Raw genomic sequence first — 22,008 nt, forward strand, 5'->3', positions numbered from 1 at the left:
AACTAGGCCTGCGCACACGCCACAACTGGAGAGAAGAACTAGAGAGAAGCCCGCATGCCACAGTGAAAGATCCTGCATGCCGCAACTAAGACCCTATGCGGCCAAAAATAAAAAATAAATATTTTTTTAAAATTAAAAAAAAAAAGCTTCGGAGACTCTTGTTTTAGCATAAGTATTTTTTAGTATTAAGCTAGTTAATCCTTAGGCATAAATGAACTTCTAATTTTTAAAGTCATATACAGCAAGTATACTCCATTAGAAACAGCCAGTTGCTATTTAATGTTAAAATAATATATCTGAAAAGGGAGAAGGACAAGAATCAACTGGGAAGAGGCATAAGGGAACTTTCTTGGGTACTGGTACTGTTCTGTCCCAGTAGGGGCTAGCATTACACCAGTGTATACATTTGTCAACTCACTGAATGGTACATTTAAGGTAAGTGCGTTTCAGTCTATGTAAATTTTACCTCAAAAGGAAAAAAAAGAATCTATTAAAAATATTGATCTCTAGTTAATGAAATACATTCTGGAGTGTCTAGGAGTAAATTATCTGCAACTTACTTTGAAATGCATTAAAAAAAGATGGACTGCTGTATGGATAGAGGGATGGATATGTGAACAAATAGGTGATATAGACAGTATAACAAAATGTTAAGTGCAGAATCTAGGTGGTAGATATATGGCTGTTCACTATACAATTTTTAAAATTCTCTATATGTTTGAAATTTTTCATGATAAAATGCTGGACAAATAACAAATCTATGTAATAGCTGAAAATTTTAAATAGTGTAGTGATACAGGGGGAAAATTAGAAATTCAAAAAGCAAAAAAGATAGGAGCATTCAAGTACTGCTGCTTAGTGCTTTTACATACACTAAATCTGTGAGGTGAGAATTATCCCTATTTTACAGACTAGTAAACTGAAACTTAGATTACAGAACACACCCTGGGCACAGAGTGTGAAGCTCAGCCAAAAGCTGAAACCAACCTGATCAAATTTACTAGATGTCTGAATCCTCTAGGCTCACATTCCTCACAAGGGGATTCCTAGGACCAAAACAAATGTCTTCTTTACAGCAGAGAAGTCACTTCTCCATGCCACGTGGACCAGCTCTGACCATCAGAAAGCTCCTTCCCATAGCCTGAAGAAATGTTTCCTCCATGTTCTCCCTCCTATGTTTCATTCCTTATGGCCATATATTGATAGAATCCCAACATGGCTGGCCTTCATATCAAGGGATAATATTTGAAATTTAAATAAGTAGGATTCCCCCCCATACTTGATAATATCATCATCTACAAAGCTATAGCTAGGTGTAAAGTGGGGATACTATCTCACAGAATTGGGATGAAAATAAAACGAGAACACTGACACATTCAACTGTAACAAAGAGTAGGGACTCAAATATCTTTCTTCTTTTTCTAACCTTTACCTTTCTTTGGAAATTACAACATGCCACTCACTATAAAATATTTTTTAAAAATTAGAGAGACTTAGGGCCTTCCCTTGAGGAGCTCGCGTTAAATGTGAACAGACACACATTTTTCCCCCTGTATTTACTGTATCTTATCTAACAATGTAATTGATTTTATTTCCTCATTCTATTTTCCATTTTGCCTTGGTTTGGAATTATAACTCCTAGGAATTTTATGTACAATCAAATACACGACTATGACTACTTCTGCAGCACTTTTTTGTTTCAAAATTACTACAGGTGGCCAACATATGCAAGCAACATGTTAATGAAATTTTAAGTCTATTTTCTTTTTGACCCTCAGGAGATATTTTTCAGAGGTAAGATTAAAGAAAGCCATTGTGTTACAAGAAAATGACCAACTGGTGATGCTAACTTTCAATTCACTTTTAACTATGTATAAACATATGTGCCCTATAGCTGTTTATTTCTTACTTGATGAATATACTCAAGGGGTTCCCTAAAGGACTCCTAAAGTAACAAATCTTGCCCCAAAACATTATGGCACTGTAGTAGGAAAAATAACCCATTATTCCACCATGAAAACTTTGCCTTACTTAAGGAAAACCTACAGTTCAGATGTGGAGAAAAGTTATTTGCACAGCCTCACGAAATCTGAATAAGACTGTTTTTTCCCCTTGAAATCTGAGGTTGTTAGTGTTGGAAGGAATCCTAGAGATGATCATTTTACAGTTGCAGAAATGGATATTCAGACAGTTGAAATGATTAGCCCATAACAGAGCCCAGACCAGATGCCAGGGTCCCCCAATTCCTGACCCAGTGTTCTTTCCATTTTACAATCATGACAAACTAAAAACAAAAAAAGTGATTATGTCCATCCATTACTTCAACTTCACTAAATTTCAGTCTGGCCACCCATGATGTCACTTCCTTTTGTGAATGGGTGTATTTGGGGGAGGGGAGAATCTCAGTACCTTCACTTGCATATAATACAACATATTTAGAGCCTGCACTCATATTTATGCCACTATTTCCCATGTCTACTTCTATTCCTCAAGTTTACTAACATAATCTTCAACATGCTTTGACCCTCCTTTTCACTGTTTCTTATTTCAAGCAATTAACTGCCAACTGTTATAAAAGTAAAAGGGATTTATTTTAAGACACAAAGCACACATGTTAGCAAAGGACCTAATAAAATTTAATGTTATGTATTACACGCAGATGCTTTCTAGAGAAAGAGCCCAGCGAAAACCCTGCTACACAGAAAGAGAGCGCTATTGTGGACTGTTGTGGGAGGCCGAGGATAAGGTCTGGGATCTGACCTAAAACAAACATGGAGGTGAAAAGGCACGAGGAGCTTACAGGACACACCAGCCAGTGCCAAGCTGCAAGCTCCCGGCTATTTGGTGTCGGTTTAAAAGAACCATGGGCACCAAGGATGCACGTACCCCAGGACAAGGATAGGGCTGGCGGGGCACCTGGAATCGCGCTCCGGGAAAACTCAACAAGTCTGGAAGGCGAAGGATGCAACGAGAGACGGATGAATGACTGCCAAGAGGCTCCTGCTGGCTCTGAATGACCACTACCCCTTTCCAGGATTTGCGCCGCGGGCACCCGCCGGCTCTCCGACAGCCATTTGCACTACGCTCCCCTACGTACCCCGACGTTCGCCCGGGACCGCGGTGTCTACCAACGACCCTGCCCGGAGCGATGGCTCCACTCCAGGCCCGCTCCCCGGCGGCGCGGGCTCCCGGTCACCACCGGCTTTCCGGGAGGAAGGCAGCGGCGGGCCTGCCGGGGCCGGAGCCGCCTTCGAAAGTGGGCGGAAGGATGGCGGCCCTCGCGGGGTGCGGGCGCGGCCCGGAACCCTCGCCTCCGGCGCGGCCCCGTCCTCCCTGCGCAGCGCCGCCCGCGCCCTCAGCCCCGACCGCAGTCGGCCACTCGCGGCGGGCTCCGCGCTCCGGGCTGAGGCGATGGGGAAAGGGGGCGGGCGCGCCATCATGAAGGGGAAAATGGTGGGCGGGCGGGCCCGCGCGCGGCCGCCGTACTCACCCGGGCCGGCCAGTGCGGGTAGCCCTTCATCTTGGCGAAGACCAGGTCGCCCGCCTTGTACTCGCGGGGCCGCGGACGCGCCATCCCGGCCGCTCCCCTTCCTGGTCGTCCTTGGGCGCCGCGAAGATGCCGGGAGGCCGCCCCCCCCGCGGGCCAACAGACTGCGCCGCGCTCCCCGCGGGCCTCGAGCCGGGCGGGCGGGCGGACGAGCGGCCGCTCCGACGAAGGGAAGCGGCGAGGCGGCAGCTGGGGCGAGGGGTGGGCGGGGGGCGCAGCAGGCCCGGCAAATCACCGCCCGGCAGCGGGGGAGGGGAGCCCCCGGCCGCTCGGCTCTCCCCGCGCTGAGGTTCCCCGCCGCCGCCGCCGCGCGCTGCTCACAGGCGCCGCGTCGCCTGCCTCATGCCGCCGCCGCCGCCGGCGGCCTCCTTCCTGGGCTCCCGGGCGCGACGCGAGCACCGGGCCTCGCGCCTCCTCCGAATTCCTCCTCGGGCAGCGACCGCAAACACGATCTTATTATTGTTCTCGCGCGCGCTCAACATCCCCCCCCCACCACCACCACTTCCCGCTCCCCACCCCTCCCCTCCAGGGCCGGCCGGTTAATTCCTAGGTACACGGCCGGCTTTCGCGCAGAAACCGAGCGCGCCAGCCCGGCTGCTCGGCGGGCGGGCGATGGGTGCGTCTTCCCCCAGCACCGAAGCCCGCGCCGGGCGGGCGGGAGCGCCTACTCCAGAGGCCGCCCGCCGCCCGCTCTCTTTTGTTCTTGGCCCGGAGCTGCCAGCCGCAGCCCAGCCAATCACCACCTGGCCGCCCCCCTCCCCACCAGTCCGCGCCACATCGGGGGAGCTCCCACCGGCGTCCCCAGTCCCACGGCCACCTCCTGCTGACTGGTCTCCCTCCCGGCTCCCCGCCGCGGGCCGCTTCTGCGAGTGCTCTCGGGTGAGTGGGGCACAAAGGCGCTCCAGGCCGGGGGCCGGCCGCGCGAGGGGACCCGCTGCCCAGAGCATCAGGCTGCTGGAAAGAGCACCGCTCTGGAGGCAGCGACCTTGTTGGGGTCTCACCCTAGGCCTGCCCTTCACAATGCGGTGTGACCCACCCAGGGCAAGCTGACCAGAGTCACCGGAGGTTATCTCATTTGCCAAGGGGGACAGTCGGGATTCGAACACGGATCTCCATAACTCCAAAGTCCGGAAGCGGTTATGCTTTTCCATGCGTGGGCCTTATAGGCCTGTAGTTTTGTGAAAGGGACTTATTCTGGCAGGTCACTCATTTCCAGTCCTGGCAACATTTTGGACAAAGTTTTTTTGAATCTCCCCAATGAATGCTGCCTCTCTCATCATTCTGAAGCTCATCTTCAAGAGATCAGCTGACGCAGCTCCTGAGCGTAACGGACTTTCTGTGGTCCTCATCTTGTCTCCTTGTTTGTGTCTGTCCCCTTTTCTAGGCTTTCTTGCCCTCTCCCTCTTTTATAGAAGCTACAGTTCCTCCCAGCATTTGCCTTCCTCACTTGCTGTGTAGAATTGTGTGTTGTGTTTTAACCCCTGCTCGTGTTCCTCTAATGGCGCTTTAAATTCTCTAGGCTTCCTGTGGATTGTTTCCTTTAATAGTGCTTAACATTATCTACTAATGCATCTCCTTACTACTTGCATCTGGTGATTTTCCTTTTTAGATATTTACCCTTCCTCACCAGTCCTACAGGTTCACCTTTTCCTGTTTTCTCACTGTAGACTAGTCTAGGTACTTTTGCCTCTGTTGCAAGAGCCTGTGTAAGTCTTAGTGCCTTTGGGCTGCTATAACAAAATACTGTAAATACTGTAGACTGGGTGACTTATAAACAACAGAAATTTATTTCTCACAGTTCTGGAGACTGGGAGGTCCAAGATCAAGGCATAGACAATTCATTTGTCTGGTGAGGGTGTGCTTCCTGGTTCACAGAAAATAGTCTTTTCTCTGTGTCCTTACATGGGGTAAGGGGTAAAGGGGAGGAGAGTGAGGGAGCTCTCTGGGATCTCTTTTATAAGAGCACTAATCCCATTGATGAGGGCTCCATCCTTATGATCTAATCACCTCCCAAAGGTCCCACTTCCAAATACATTGGTCATTAGGATTTAACATGAATTTTGGGAGGATACAAACATTCAGTCTATAGCAGCCTGCTAATGTGTCTCCCACCTCTAGGACTGCCATGTATACCTGTCATCATGTCATCATGCCCTGCTCATGAACCTGTGAATGGTTCCTATATCCTCTTATGCCAAAACCAGATCCCTCTGACCAGCTGCCAAAGCCCTAGCTGTTGGCTGCTCTCCCCACATGGTCCCGCCTCCCTCTGGGCACAAATTAGAGATAGGGGAGAGGAGAGAAATGAGAGGGGAAAGGTGGTCAGTTGGAAGCCATGGGAGGACTTTAAATAGGGGAGGGGCACGATCATAGTTTGGGTTTAGACAGATTACTCTGGGGGCCTGGGTGGAGGTGGATTTGAGGGTGAGAGTCTGGAGGCAGGAGCTCAGCTGGCGGGTGGGGGGCTGTCTCCAGAAGAGAGAAGACAAGGGCTGAGACAGGCCTTGCTGACTCACTGAGCTACGTATGTAGCAAGGAAGAAGGCGGAGTCAAAAACTCTTCCCTGGTCTCTGGCTTAAGCAATGGGATGATTAGTTTTTTGTTGTTTGTTTGTTTGTTTTTTGCGGTACGTGGGCCTTTCACTGCTGTGACCTCTCCCGTTGCGGAGCACAGGCTCCGGACGCGCAGGCTCAGCGGCCATGGCTCACAGGCCCAGCCGCTCCGCGGCATGTGGGATCTTCCTGGACCGAGGCACGAACCCGGGTCCCCTGCATCGGCAGGCGGACTCTCAACCACTGCGCCACCAGGGAAGCCCGGGATGATTAGTTTTGACTTTCACTGAGATGAGGAAATCCATGAACAATGGGCAATTTGGAGATGAGATCATGAGTGGTTTTGTGTGTTGAGATTTCCCGGGGTATCCAGAGAGAGATGCTTTAGTGGAGAGCTGAATACACAGCGTAGGGAGAGTGGTCAAGGTAGAACATAGAGACTTGAGTGACTTCAGTAGATAAGTGGTGGCTGAAACCATGAGGGAGGTTCCTAGGAGACCGTGTAGAATGTAAAAAGCGGTGGTGAGGATGGAGCCAGGTAACACCAACATTTAAGGGTCAGGCAGAAGAAGACGAGGAGTGTGGTCCTGTAGGAGCCAAAGAATTAAAGAATTTCCAGAAGGAGGGAGATGTCCAGATACATGCCACAGGGAGGTCAAGTTAAGATAAGGGAGGCGATGGCTCCATTTAATCTGGTGATTGAGAAGTATTTGGTGTCCTTGTTGGGAACTATGTCACTGAAATGGTGATGAGAAGAAACCAGAGAGCAGTGGCTTGAGATGGGAATGAAAGGTGAACATGTGGAAGCAGGAAGTGTAGACAGCTCATTCCCAGCCGTGGAGAAGGAATAGCCCAAAAGCATGCCGGGAGAGTTGTTCTGTTGTGATTATTTGGCTGGATTTTAAAGATTGGAGAAATTTGAGTTTGTTATTAGGAGAAGGAGCCAGTAGAATGGTTGAAGACAGAGTCCAAAGAAGGGACACTTGATGGGGGTTTGGTTATATCGATACTGCGGAGATTTCTCCCAGTCTAGGCTTTGGTTTCAGGTTTTTAATTGAGCCTCGGCCTGACTGCTCAGCACACATTTTCTGCCTGCCTCTCCTGCCGTACCAAGTCACACTTAATGACACACGCACATGGGATCCCCTTACAGGCTCCCTCTGACTGGTCATTGGGAATCTCCTAATGTGCTTGGCTAAGAGCCCATCTGTTTTGCAGCCAGGTTGGATGCAGACCCCCTTGTCAACACAGTTTTGCCAGGGATGAAGCATTGCTTGTGGCTTTCACTGCAGACAGAGCTTTCAGACTGGGTCCTCCGCTTTTATGCAAAGGATTGTTCCTATGGCTATTCCAGAACAATGCTCTAGTCAAATATTTAACAGATAATAAGTAACCCTTTAGAAATATCACTAAGACCATTAAAAGAATCTGATGTATTTTATTTTAATCAATGTGGCCCCAAGAGCTGGTCTATTTGCTATGTCAAAATAGAATACATTAATTTTACCTGAAAATTGAAAGGCTCTCCATTCACAAATGGTGATAATATCAACTTCCTTTGATCACCTGATTTCAGCATCCTCAAATCCCGATGGGCTACTACATCTCCCTGCCCTTGGCTACCTGATCTATTTTTTGCCACTCCTTACTCACACATCCACACATGCTGTCAACCCTGTCCTGTTTTCACCTTCCCCTTTCATATCTTGGCTCAGCTTACTGAAAAAACTCTTTTAACAGTTCCTTCAAATCTTGCCTCCCAATTCAACCATTCCACGATGCTTCAATTACCTACAATCTATTCCTCCACCCCAAATTATATATGAGATTATATATCTAAAGCACTCGGAACAGTGCCTGGCACATACTAAGTACTCCTTAAATGTTAGTTTATATTGTTGTCTTTGTTGTTAACATGGTGTGGTGAAAAGAATTATGGAAAGGGAGTTGGGAAAATTTGGTGTTACACACACACTCCGTATGTCAGAAGGGCACTCCCTGGACTTCGCATCAGAGTTCATTTCTATTACTTTTGCCACTAGGGTTATCTCTCAAATGTCCTTTGACCCAGTCCCAGAAGAACGGGTCTCATATTCTTTGAAAGAGAAAGGATCATAAGGTATTGACACCTTTGTGACAGTCAAATAGAAGGACTGTAATATACTACTTGTGGTGAGAGAGGGAACTCCCACCTCACTGTGAGCGCCAGGAAGTTCTAGGTTGGCAAAAGGCATCATAAACTCAGCATGGGCCACGATGGGGCAGGGTAGGGGTCAAAGGTTGGGGTCAGCATTGCTGGAGGGAGGGTGGGTAACAGCAGCAACTGTACTCAGGCCACAATGTATAGAAACAGAGAGCCCCCCAATAATAACCCTAGATGCATGTTAATGTTCTCTGAAGACATACTTGAGTCACCTGGATCTTATTTGGGGAAGGAAAGGGATATTGTTTAGGTCCTGGGAATCTTCCTCCCTGATACTGAGAGTCCAAGGCTGTTTCTATTAAGACTGTTCTCATTCTTCTGCCTTCACTGTCCTGTCTCAGGCTGAGAAACAAACTGGAGAATTTTAGTGAGTTATCAGCTATTTGGGAGAAGAGGTGATTCAATATGTAGAAAGTACTAAAGACGAAGAATTTGCAAATTTAGCGACCACTTTGGCTAGTATTGTTCCAATATTTGTGTAAATGCTGCTGAAGAGAGCCTTGGATCAACAGTTAGCATTCATTTCTTCATTGATTTATTGAACAAATATTTGTCGAGTACTGCTATGTGTCAGTCATTGTTCTAGGACTAGAAGTCATGGACAACAAGGAGGATGGTGAGGGAATCAAAAACATGTCAGATGAAGTAGTGTTGCAGGAGTTACGAGAGGCCAGTGTATCTAATGGTATCCATCTGAAGGGCTGCTGTGTGGAGTGAAGGATGTGGGAGAAATGATGTGTTGCTAGCTCTAGCCCTAGCCATTGTGAGGCGTAGTAACTTCCACTTTCACCCTCTTGGAATCCTGGCCCACCGTGTAAATACAGTAAGTCCCCTACATACAAATGAGTTCTGTTCCTGGAGCGCGTTCAGAAGTCCAATCTGTCCGTAAGTCCAAAAAAGTTAGCCTAGGTACCCAGCTAACACAATCGGCTCTATAGTACTGTACTGGAATAGGTTTATCATACTTTACACAAAAAATACATAAAAAACAAACAAGCACAAAAAATAAAGAAAACATTTTGACTCTTACAGTGCAGTACCTTGAAAAGTACAGTAGTACAGTACAAGAGCTGGCATCCAGGGGCTGGCATCGAGTGAGCAGGCAACAAGAGTTACTGACTGGAGGAGGGCGAGGAGGTGGGAGATGGTAGAGCTGAAGGATCGTCAGCAACAGGAGACGGAGGGTGAGCTGCGATGTCACTCACTCCTGACGTTGCTGGCACAGGTTCTGGTTCCTTGCTGGAACCAGGTGCACGTTCACGTCTTTGAAATTTCACAACTTGAAGGGGAGTTACTGTAATTACAAATACCCTGCTGGTATGGAAGGGGAAGGGGCACGTGGAGAGAGACAGGCCCTGGAGAATGAAAGACTACAGAGAGAGAGAGAGAGACACCTAGACGGCCCCCAACTCTTCTGATCTCCCTACTTAATTGAGGTGCCAGACATGTGAGTGTAGCCATCTTGGGTCCTCCAACCCCTGTAAGCTACAGGCAGTCGTTACTGAGCCTGGCTCAAACTGCAGAATCATGTGCAAGTAAATGGTGATGATTGTTTTAAGCCACACAATTTGGGGATGGTTGTTATGTAGCAACAGATAACTGAAACAGGGTTTAATTAGCAGATTAGATACAGCTAAAGAGAGCTTGTGATCTGGAAGATAGGTCAAAAGGAAAGATATTCAGACATAAGCCCAGAGAGATTAAAGGAAGGAAAAAACAGAAAAGAATGTAGTATAGCCACACCAGCTTTCTATTGGTTAGTATTTCTAAGGTATTTTCTATCTATGAGATATGGTGAGAAAGTCTATTATGAAGTCTCAAATGTTGAGGAGAGAGAGAGAAAATGGGATAGAAGCAGTATTTGAAGCCATGATGGCCAAGAATTTTCTAAAACTGATTAAAGCTATCAGGGCATGGATTAAAACGTATTTTGAATGATGAATTACTTGGGTTATATATATGGAGAAATAAAAATTCACAAAAAGTGAGATGAGGTGCATGGAATAAAAAGGGCCTAGATCCTAAGATAGTACAGAAAGTGGGAAAAACATATTACATTTTAATAATTTAAAGATTCATGTTATGATCTGTAGGATAACAACTAAGAATAATAAAAGAATTCTCAACTAATGGATGCAATAACAAAATAGTAAAATAATACAGAACCCAAAAAGGTAAGAAAGAAGAGAAAAAGGACATAGAATAGCGGATTAAATATGAGATAAATATTCATAATTATTTTAACCCAAATATATCAGTGATCACATTAAAGGTAAAAGGAACAAATACTCCAATTACAATTAAAAGATTGTAAGACTGGATTAAAAAGACATCAGCGTTATGCTTTCAAGAGAGGTACTGTAAGAGTACTGAAAGTAAAATGATTAACAACAACAAAAAAACCCTTGCAAATATCAATAGAAATGGCTTTACTAACATCAGACAAAATAGACTTTACAACCCAAAGCATTACTATAGATGAGTGGCTCTCAAGGAGGAGCGATTTTGCCCTCCAGTGGACATTTGGGAATGTCTAGACTTTTTTTTTTTTTAACATTTATTTATTTGCCTGTGCCGTTTTTTTTTTTTTTTTTTTCCCCGGCTGCGCTGGGTCTTTGTTGCTGCCCGCGGGCTTTCTCTAGTTGTGGTGAGTGGGGACTACTTTTCATTTTGGTGAATGGGCTTCTCATTGGGGTGGCTTCTCTTGTTGTAGAACACAAGCTCTAGGTGCGCGGGCTCAGTAGTTGCGGCACACGGGCCCTAGAGCATGCAGGCTTCAGTGGTTGTGGCGTGTGGGCTCAGTAGTTGTGGCACACGGGCTTAGTTGCTCCGTGGCATGTGGGATCTTTCCGGACCAGGGATTGAACCTGTTTCCCCTGCATTGGCAGGTGGATTCTTAACCACTGAGCCACCAGGGAAGTCCCAGTGCCGGGTCTTAGTTGTCACATGATGGATCTTCATTGCCGTGAGCAGGATCTTCCTTGCAGCATGTGGGATCTAGTTCCCTGACCAGGGATTAACCCCTGGGCCCCCTGCATTGGGAGCTTGGAGTCTTAACCACTGGACCACCAGGGAAGTCCCTATTCATATAGTTTTGATTGTCATGGGTAGGGTCAGGATGCTACTGGTATCTAGTGGGTAGACAACAAGGATACTGCTAAACATCCTACCGTGCACAGGACAGCACCACCATACCCACTCAACAAAGAATTCTCCTGCCCAATATGTCAATAGCACCACAGTTGAGAAATGCTGCTATAAAGGGACATGACATAAAAATAAAAGGGTAAATTCACCAGAAAAAAATCAAAAGCTTAACGCATACACTAATAACATTGCCCTAAAATATATAAAGCAAAAAGTTTACAGAACTACAAGAAGAGACAAATCCACATTTATGGTGGGATATTTCAACAAAGTTCTCTTAGGAATTGATAGAAGTGGACAAAAAAAAGAATAAGAATGTATGTGATTTATCAAAAATCTACAAACAACAAATGCTGGAGAGGGTGTGGAGAAAAGAACCCTCTTGCACTGTTGGTGGGAATGTGAATTGATACAGCCACTATGGAGAACAGTTTGGAGGTTCCTTAAAAAGCTAAAAATAGAACTACACTATGACCCAGCAATCCCACTACTGGGCATACACCCTGAGAAAACCATAATTCAAAAAGAGTCATATACCACAATGTTCATTGCAGCTCTATTTACAATAGCCAGGACATGGAAGCAACCTAAGTGTCCATCGACAGATGAATGGATAAAGATGTGACACATATATACAATGGAATATTACTCAGCCATAAAAAGAAACAAAATTGAGTTATTTGTAGTGAGGTGGATGGACCTAGAGTCTGTCATACAAAGTGAAGTAAGTCAGACAGAGAAAAACAAATACCGTACGCTAACACATATATATGGAATCTAAAAAAAAAAAAGTTCTGAAGAACCTAGGGGCGGGACAGGAATAAAGATGCAGACGTAGAGAATGGACTTGAGGACATGGGGAGGGGGAAGGGTAAGCTGGGATGAAGTGAGAGAGTGACATGGACTTATATATACTACAAAATGTAAAATAGATGGCTAGTGGGAAGCAGTCGCATAGCACAGAGAGATCAGCTCGGTGCTTTGAGACCACCTAGAGTGGTGGGATAGGGAGGGTGGGAGGGAGATGCAAGAGGGAGGAGATATGGGGATATATGTATATGTATAGCTGATTCACTATGTTATAAAGCAGAAACTAAAACACCATTGTAAAGCAATTATACTCCAATAAAGATGTTTTTTAAAAAAAAGAATGTATGTGATTTAAGTAACGTAAGTAATAAACACAATCTTATTGATATATTTAGAACACAGTACCAAATATCTATAGAATACACATTTTCAAATATATATGGAACATTTACCAAAACGTACCGTATGCTGGTTCTTAGAGTTAATCCCGACAACTTCCAAAGGATAAAATTAGGCATGGTGTGTTCTCTGCCCACAGTGGAATTAAGCTGTGAAGTCAGTAACAAAAAGAAAACTTGGAAATTCCAAAATATTTGGAAATTAAACAATATTTTTAGTGTCTAATTTTAATAACCCATGAGTCAAGAAATTACAATGGAGATCAAAATATATTTTGAAGTGAATAATATTGGAAACACAATGTATCTAAACTTGTGAGCTGAAGTTAAAGCTGTGTAGAGAGTCTTAAATGCATATACCAGGGGGAAAAGGATGAAAAGCAATGATCTCAAGCATTCATCTCAACAACTTAGGAAGAGAACATAAAGGTAAACCCAAAAAAGGAGAAGGAAGGAAATAACAAAAAGCAGAAATTAATAAACCGTAAAAATATATCACAGGATAAACAAAGCTTGTTTTCTAAAGGGCTAATAAAATGGATAAGCCTCTGTCAAGGCTGATCAAAAGAAATAGCGAAAGAACAAATAACAAATGAGAAATGAAAAGGGGGACATCATTTCAAGTTCTACAGATATTTAAAATAATAAAAAAGTCATTGCAGACAACTTTGTGCTGTTACATTTGGAAATTTAGATGAAACTGACAACATACTAGGAAAACACTTCTTACCAGAATTCAAACAAGAAGAAAGAGAACTCTGACTAGTCCTAAATCTACTACCGAAAGAAATTCCATCTGTAAGTGAAATCTGCCCCCAAAGAAAATTCCAGGCCCAGATGGCTTCACTAATATATTACACCAAACATTTTAGGAAGAAATAGTGCCAATTCACAGAAACTCTTTCAGAGAATAGAAAAAGAGAGAAGACTGGAAAGTTGTTTTATGAGGCCAGCACAATCTTAATATCAAAATCTGACAAGTATATAATACAAGAAAGGAAAACTACATACCAATCACTCTCACAACACAGATAAAAAAATCTCAACCAAAATGTCAGCAAACCAAATGCTGGTATACATAAAAAGAATAATATATCATGACAAATTTGAATCTAATCCAGAGTGCAGATTGTTTAACATTGAAAATTAATGTCATTCACAACATTAATATAGTAAAGGAGAAAAATCACATGATTCTTTTAAGAAATTCAGGAAAAGTGATAAAATTCAGCATATATTTTTAAAGCAACAGCAAACTAGGAATAGATAGGCACTTTCTTAATAGAATAAAGGGTATATACAAAAATCTATAACAAACATCATACTTAATGGTGAAACATTGAAAATTTTCCCTATGACTGTGAACAAGGCAAGGATATCTGCTATAACACCTTCTGTTCACGATTGTACTAGATTCTTTAGCTTATGAATTAAGGTAAAGAGAAAAAACAGGGACTTCCCTGGTGACACAGTGGCTAAGAATCCGCCTGCCAATGCAGGGGACAAGGGTTCCAGCCCTGGTCCGAGAAGATCCCACATGCTGTGGAGCAACTAAACCCATGTGCCACAACTACTGATCCTGTGCTCAAGAGCCCGCAAGCCACAACTTCTGAAGCCCATGCGCCTAGAGCCCATGCTCTGCAACAGGAGAAGCCACTGCAATAAGAAGCCCGCACGCCACAACGAAGAGTAGCACCTGCTCACCGCAGGTATAGAAAGCCAGCGCACAGCAATGAAGACCCAACGCAGCCAAAAATAAATAAATAAAATAAATAAATTTATAAAAAAAGAAAAAAAACGAAGTATGAGGATTGCAAAAGAATAAATGTACTGTTATTTGCAGATGACATAATTATGTATGTACTAAGTCTGAAAGAACCTATAAACTATTAGAATTAATAAGTGAATTCAACAATGTCACCAACAAAAGGTCAATATAGAAAAATGATCAATTGCATTTCTATACACCAGCAATAAACAATTAGAAAATGAAATTTTAGAAATGCTATCATTTTCAATAGCATCAAAAACACCAACTGCTTAGGAATAAATTTCATGAAAGATTTGTTAGAACTTTGCACAGAAACTATATTATTTAGAGAAATTAAAGAAGAACTAAATAAATGAAGAGATATACCATTTTCATAAATTGGAAGCCTCAATATCATAAATGTGTTATTCCTTCCCAAGGTGATGTATGGAATCTAATTAAACCAAATTAAAATCCCAACAATTTTTTGGGGGGGGGGTGAAAATTGACAAGCTGCTTCTAAAGCTTGTATAAAATGCAAGGAGGTAACAATAGCCAAGACAACACTATAGAAGTGAGTAAAAAGACAAACCACACAGAGTGTGAGAAAATATTTGCAAGACATGTAATCAACGAGGGGCTTGTATTCAGAAAATACAAAAAACTCCTACAGATCAATAAGAAAAAGCAACAATCCAAAAGAAAGATGGTTAAAAATCTTGAACAAGCACTTCACAAAAGATGTTAGGCCTGTGGAAGAAAAAAAAGGAAAAGCTTCTCAAATCATTAGGTATCAGAGAAATGCAAATTAGAATAATAATGAAATAGCACTATCTTCCTAAGAGAATGGCTAAACTTAAAAGCACAAACAGTTCCATGTGTCGGCAAGAATGTGGAGTAATTGAAACTCTCAAACACTGCTGGCAGAAGTATAAGTTGGTATAACCAATTTGGAAAATAATTTATCATTATTTTACTGAAGTTGAATATATTTACTAAAGTTTAATATAAAGCAATTCACTCCGTAGGCCTATAAATGTGAACATAAGTACAACAAAAGTCATGTACAAGGGTTTTCTTAGAAGTGTTATTCATAATAGTTAAAACATGGAATAAGTCCAGATGTTCATCAACACTAGAATGGATAAATAATGGAACAGTCATATAATAGAATAATTTATGGGATGCAATACCCATAAATACCATAAATACTACCACATGTAATAATATGGATTAATCTTAGAAACATAATGTTGAACAAAAGTAGCCAGGCACATGAAAGAATAAGTACTATGAGATTCCATTCACAAAAAGTTCAAAAGTTATCCATGGTATTAGAAGTCAGGATAGTGGTTATCTTTAGGAAGGAAGATGGAGATAATAATTGGGAATGGGCACAGGGGACTTTTGGGTGCTGGTAATGTTCTGTTTTTCCACCTGGGGGGTGTTTACACAGGTGTGTTCACTTTATGATAATCACGCTGTGCACATGGTAGGCATGTTTTTTCACATCTTTATAATTGTTATACTTGAATAAAGTTTATTTCAAATTAAAAATTGGTGGACTATGGCTTAAAAATTCTGAAATCAACTCCATGTACATGCTTTTATGTCTAATGTTTGCTTTCCTTGACAAATCCCTAAAGGATAAAGGGGATTTCTGACTTTCAAAGTGACTTCAGGAAAGGGAGATAATTCTTAGAAAGTATACAGAATCCTTTCCAGATCATCAAGGACCACTTACCAATAAAGTTTGAACTTCTCAAGAAGAGAGACTATTTCATTTACTTCTGTATGCCCAGCATCTATCACAAGGTCTGACCTAGCTTTAGGCCAGGGATGGCAAATAGATTTCACTAACTGTGCCAACTCCAAATTATTAATAATGGCTACCTGGAACACCATGTAGGAGAATGTATATTGAAACTGCATCCAGGATCAGTGGGAAAGATTCTGTGTTCAGTTAGCAGTGTCTGCCATAGGTACCAGATAAAAAATGATGGCACACACAACACGTACCTGTCATTTGTGGTTTAAAGAGGCCACAACCATGGGATCTTGGTTGATGATGCAGAGCACTCAATTAAGAGAATTGTTTGCCCAGGAACTCACCATAGGACCAAAGGCTTTTAAGCTAATAATGGATGATATTAGAGAAAAGTCAGTGAATCAATCTGTAGAAATAATTACTGTGGAGGAAGTTAAGTTTTGATCGGAAGAAAAATAATAGTAAAGGATGTTGGCAGTAAGTCAAAGTGAAATGGAAAGGGAATCAGAAATAGTACTTATGACCTCCAGTGTCTACACATCAACTTTTCCCAAACAAATACTGCTTTTTTAGGATATTCACAAGCAGGTTTCCTAACATTTGTGAGACCCAGGCCAATAGTGTAAATTGAAGCCAGGTATCATACAAAAATATTTAGAAGTTATAAGTCAAGCTAACATACTGTTAGATAAAATATGTTCTGCCTACTTAACTTTGGCAAGCGTACTTTCAAAATGATAAAACTGAAAAATGTGTAAGCAGCTATAATCTTTATGTGATTGAAACATGGCAAAAATCAAAGATGATGGATATAATTATTATCGTGCAGGTCTTCCTGTTCTGTTGATGGTCCAGTGATGTTTGGGTGAGTAATAAATTAAAGGTATACATGGTTAATCAATTGTTTATATATTTACTCCATAACATTTATTTTCCTGCCTTCATTTCAGCAAAATCAAGATTTCCATAACATGCATTTTATTGATAATGATATCAATTTGACATTACTAATGTCTGTAATATAACACTGTAGTTCTTGGATGATTTAAAAATTTTTTTTAATTATTTCAATTTGGAGAAATGTTGCTCTGCTGGGGCAGTAACAACTATAATTGCCAATATTCTCAAAGCAATACCTACATTTGGAAAGAAACCAAGAATTTTACATATTTTATATATCATGTATATCATGCAACAATGGGGTTGCATATATAAAATGATTATTATAGAATATATTATAAAAATATTTTAATTTCATCATATACTGTTAATATTTATTATGATTTTTATCATCTTCTAAAGGAATATCTGTATACATACAGTATTTATTCAGTTATTTTCAAATATTTTTCAATGTTGAAATATTCTATAGAAAACCAGAATAGCAGTATCTTGCTTCATTGGTGCAAATTTCTCTTTAAAAGAAGACTACTTCTTGATTTAATTTGACCAGAAAGGGGTCTCCACAGAATTAGTTTTAGGATCATTTGTGAGTAAATCCTCTCCTTCAGAATCAAGCAGATTGTCTGTTTCCATGTTCTGATATCCTACTATTTTATTGGACTATCACTTTTTTTGCATATTTCATATGTAGCTTCTTTTGATGTAGAAAAATATGTTCTCAAAAAATTAAAAGCATTAATCCTTTTAAAAGTGAAATAGTTTTAAAAAATAAACTTCTGCTAATACTTTTAGTAGCAAGCAACAGTTTATACCAAATAACTGGATAATGCAAATTCAAAATTATTTTAATTTTCCAACAAATACCATGATTTGTTTTTCATCTGAGGATTTTCTGTGATTTCACTGAACTCTTTTTGGGCATTTCATATCTTGTCTAAATTAAGTCTAATAGACTTAACAACATTCAGCTGGATATAATTAGTGTCCTAGAATGGTTGTAAGGTCACAGTTTATATATATTTTCATCAATATTGTTCTATCTTTGGGCAGACCTAGAAAAATTGTAAGAGAGGAAAAAAACTATTCCTCTGTCTTTTTCAGTTCTGTGACTGGGGCCTGAGAGTTAAACTGACAAAGACAGATTAACGAAAGGAAAGGCACACAAATTTTATTTGATGTTAGTATTTTAATCTTTACATGCATGGAGGCCTTCATAGAAAAGCATTTAGGACCCCGAACAAGCAGTTAGACCCAGGAGCTTGTATACCATGTTAACAAAGAACAATCAATACTGAGAAGTGACAAGTCAAAGGAAAAGGGGTTTGGGCTTCTACAGGTGGTAAATTATGGGAAGGGAGGAAACTAATGGAAGATAATGATGATTTTAGTAAGATTTGTTTGTCAGCACCCATCTTGGTGCTGACTTTCTGTCTCCAGTAATAAGAATCGTTTTCCTCCTGGTATAGGAGAGGGGAAGGGGAACACCTTCACAAAGGGAAACTTATGACCTGCTTTTAGGGAAAAAGCTTTTTTTTTTTTTCATTTGCACCTTCTTAATTGCCTTCAGCTCAAAATAATCCTTATGCCAAAGAGGCATATTTTGAGGTGGCATCTTCTGATCTCCTACAATATTATACATAACCTTTGAACTGTTTCCAAGTATGTCTCTTACCAGAACAGATGAGGCCCCATCTTTTAATATTAAATTCGAACAATATGCCATATATGGCACAAAAAATACGTCTATATCCAGGGCCAAAATTCTGGCTTATCCACCCTTTTCTTAACTGTTAGTACCCTTGACAGTTTTTTGCCAGCTTTATTGAGATATAACATTGTGTACGTTTAGGTTCATAATGTGATGATTTAATATACATGTGTATAGTGAAATGATTACCACAATAATGTTGGTTAACACAACCGTCACCTCATGTAGTTACCATTTCTATTAACGCATATATGTGGAATCTAGAAAAACAGTGTAGATGAACTTATTTGCAAAGCAGAAATAGAGACACATATAGAGAACAAACGGATGGTTACCAAGGGGGGAGGGATGGATTGGGAGATTGGGACTGACATATATACACTACTATGTATAAAATAGATAACTAATGAGAACCGACTATATAGCACAGGGAACTCTACTCAGTGCTCTGTAGTGACCTAAATGGGAAGGAAATCCAAAAAAGAGGGAATATATGTATATGTATAACTGATTGACTTTGCTGTACAGCAGAAACTAACACAACATTGTAAAGCAACTATACTCCAATGTAACAACAAAAAAAGATTTGCCTTGGCAACTTTCAAGTATATAATTCAGTACTGTTAATTATAGTCGCCATGCTGTGCATTAGATTCCCCAGAACTTACCCATCTTATAACTGGAAGTTTGTACCTGTTGACCACCATCATCCATTCCTGGTACCCTGGCGACCACCAATCTACTCTCTGTTCCATAAGTTTAGTGTTTCTAGTTTCCATATATGAGATCAGACAGCACAACTGACGCTTGAACAGTGTAGGAGTTAGGGGTGCTGACTCTCCTCACAGTTGAAAACCTGCATATAACTCATAGCTGGCCCTCTGCATATGTGGTTCCTCCATATTCACAGTTCCAAATCTGCAGATTCAACCAACCTCCGATTGTGTAGTACCATAGTATTTACTATTGGAAAAAATCTGATTATAAATGGACCCATGCCGTTCAAACCCACGTTGTTCAAGGGTCAACTGTATTTTTTTTCTCTGTCTGACATTTCACTTAGCATAATACCCTCAAGTTTTGTCCATGTTGTTACAAATGGCAGAATTTCCTTCTTTTTTATGGCTGAATTATATTCCATTTATATATATATATATATATTTATATATATATATATATATATATATATATATAAATATATATATATATAAAACAAAAGAAGAACAGGGAATTCCCTGGCGGTCCAATGGTTAGGACTCTGTGCTTCCACTGCAGGGGCCACAGGTTTGATCCCTGGTTGGGGATCTAAGATCCCAAAAAAGAAGAGCTGAGTGTTTTGCCCACCATCCAGTTTTACAAAGATTAACCCACTGTAGTCGCTGACTGACAGTGCACCCTGTGCTTCAGACAGAGAAATTAAGGAGATGACAGGATGAAGCAATCTGTGCTTCAGACAGAGGAAATTAAAGGCGATAAGAGGATGCTCTGTGCTTTGGACAAGCAGACCCCTTAGATAGTTAGATGTATCTCAGGAAGAATTTTAATGAACCCAGCTTCTTGCATCTTCCCATACATAGAAAAGCACTAAAATCATTACCTTGTGATATCTTCTCTTTGTGACTAGTGGCAAGCTTTTACAAAGATGTATGCTTGGCTGAGTGTATTCCCCAGCAAAAAAAAAAAAAAAAAAAGAGTCGTATATAAACTAGGCTTCTACCACCTCTGCAGAGCAGTTTCTCAGAACCCTCTTCAGATCTCCCAGGCTGTAGTTAGTCCTCAGCAAGTTTAACTCACAACTCTTGCATTGTGCATTTTTCTTTCAGTCGACAACATACCACACGCACACACCCCCCCCCCCCCCACATTTTCTTTATCCATTCATCCATTGATGGATGGGAACTTAGGTTGTTCCATATCTTGGCTACAGTGAATAATGCTGCAATGAACACATGAGTTCACATATGAGAGAGTGACTTTATTTCCTTTAGATATAATACCCAGAAATGGGACTGCTGATCATATGGTAACTCTATTTTGAATTTTTTGAGGAACCTCCATACTGTTCTCCATAGTGGCTGCACCACTTTACATTCCCACCAACAGTGCACAGGCTTCCCTTTTCCCCACATTCTTGCCAACACTTGTTGTCTCTTGTCTTTTTGAGAATAGCCATTCTCACAGGTGTGAGGTGATATCTCACTGTGGTTTTGATTTACATTTCCCTGATAATTAGTGATACTGAGCACCTTTTCTTCTACCTGTTGGCCATTTGTATATCTTCTTTGGAAAAACAGCCCTCAACAATTTTTTTTTTTAATTTTTTAAAATTTTTTTATTATTTATTTTTTTTTTTTGCGGTATGCGGTCCTCTCACTGTTGTGGTCTCTCCCGTTGCGGAGCACAGGCTCCGGAATCGCAGGCTCAGCGACCACGGCTCACAGGCCCAGCCACTCCGCGGCATGTGGGATCTTCCTGGACCAGGACACAAACCTGCGTCCCCTGCATCGGCAGGCGGACTCTCAACCACTGTGCCACCAGGGAAGCCCCCTCAACAGTTTTTGACATTACTTACATAATTTATATAAAACCAAAATGTTATTTTATTTTATTTATTTATTTTTGGTTGCGTTGGGTCTTTGTTGCTGCACACAGGATTTCTCTAGCTGTGGCGAGTGGGGGGCGACTCTTCATTGTGGTGCGCGGGCTTCTCATTGCGGTGGCTTCTCTTGTTGTGGAGCATGGGCTCTAGGCACACTGGGCCTTCAGTAGGTGTGGCACGTGGGCTCAGTAGTTGTGGCTCAAGGGCTTAGCTGCTCCACAGCATGTGGGATCTTCCCAGACCAGGGATCCAACCCATGTCCCGTGCATTGGCAGGTGGATTCTTAACCCCTGTACCACCAGGGAAGTCCCCAAACCAAAATGTTTTAATTTTAACTTCAATTAAACTTCATAAAATATTTTCATGGAAATAAAAGCATTTGCCATCCGAGCATAAAATGTCCATTTCATGCCAAGGTAAAGAATCAGTATTGTATAGTATATGATATATATGATATACCTATATGAATATATATATGTATACACATTTAAAATTAGTTAGTTTTTTTTTTTTTTTTTTGGCTGTGTGGCATGTGGGATCTTTGTTCCCTAACCAGGGACTGAACCTGCACCACCCGCAGTGGAAGCTCGGAGTGTTAAGCACTGGACCACCAGGGAAGTCCC

At 41.7% G+C, this 22,008-nt stretch overlaps 1 protein-coding gene across 1 annotated transcript in view; it reads right to left on the reverse strand.

Annotated features, from left to right (window-relative positions):
• The window catches only part of HDGFL3 (HDGF like 3), a 75,022-nt gene extending 71,296 nt beyond the window's left edge, over window positions 1–3,726 (reverse strand). Inside the window, exon 1 of the mRNA XM_082648166.1 lies at window positions 3,491–3,726. Within this exon, the coding sequence (XP_082504292.1) occupies window positions 3,491–3,574 (84 nt within the window). The 5' untranslated portion in view covers window positions 3,575–3,726. The remainder of the gene's footprint in view (window positions 1–3,490) is intronic.
• Window positions 3,727–22,008: the final 18,282 nt, after the last annotated feature.

The sequence above is a fragment of the Grampus griseus genome, assembly GCF_964374135.1.
Source record: "Grampus griseus genome assembly, chromosome: 2".
NCBI lineage: Eukaryota > Metazoa > Chordata > Mammalia > Artiodactyla > Delphinidae > Grampus > Grampus griseus.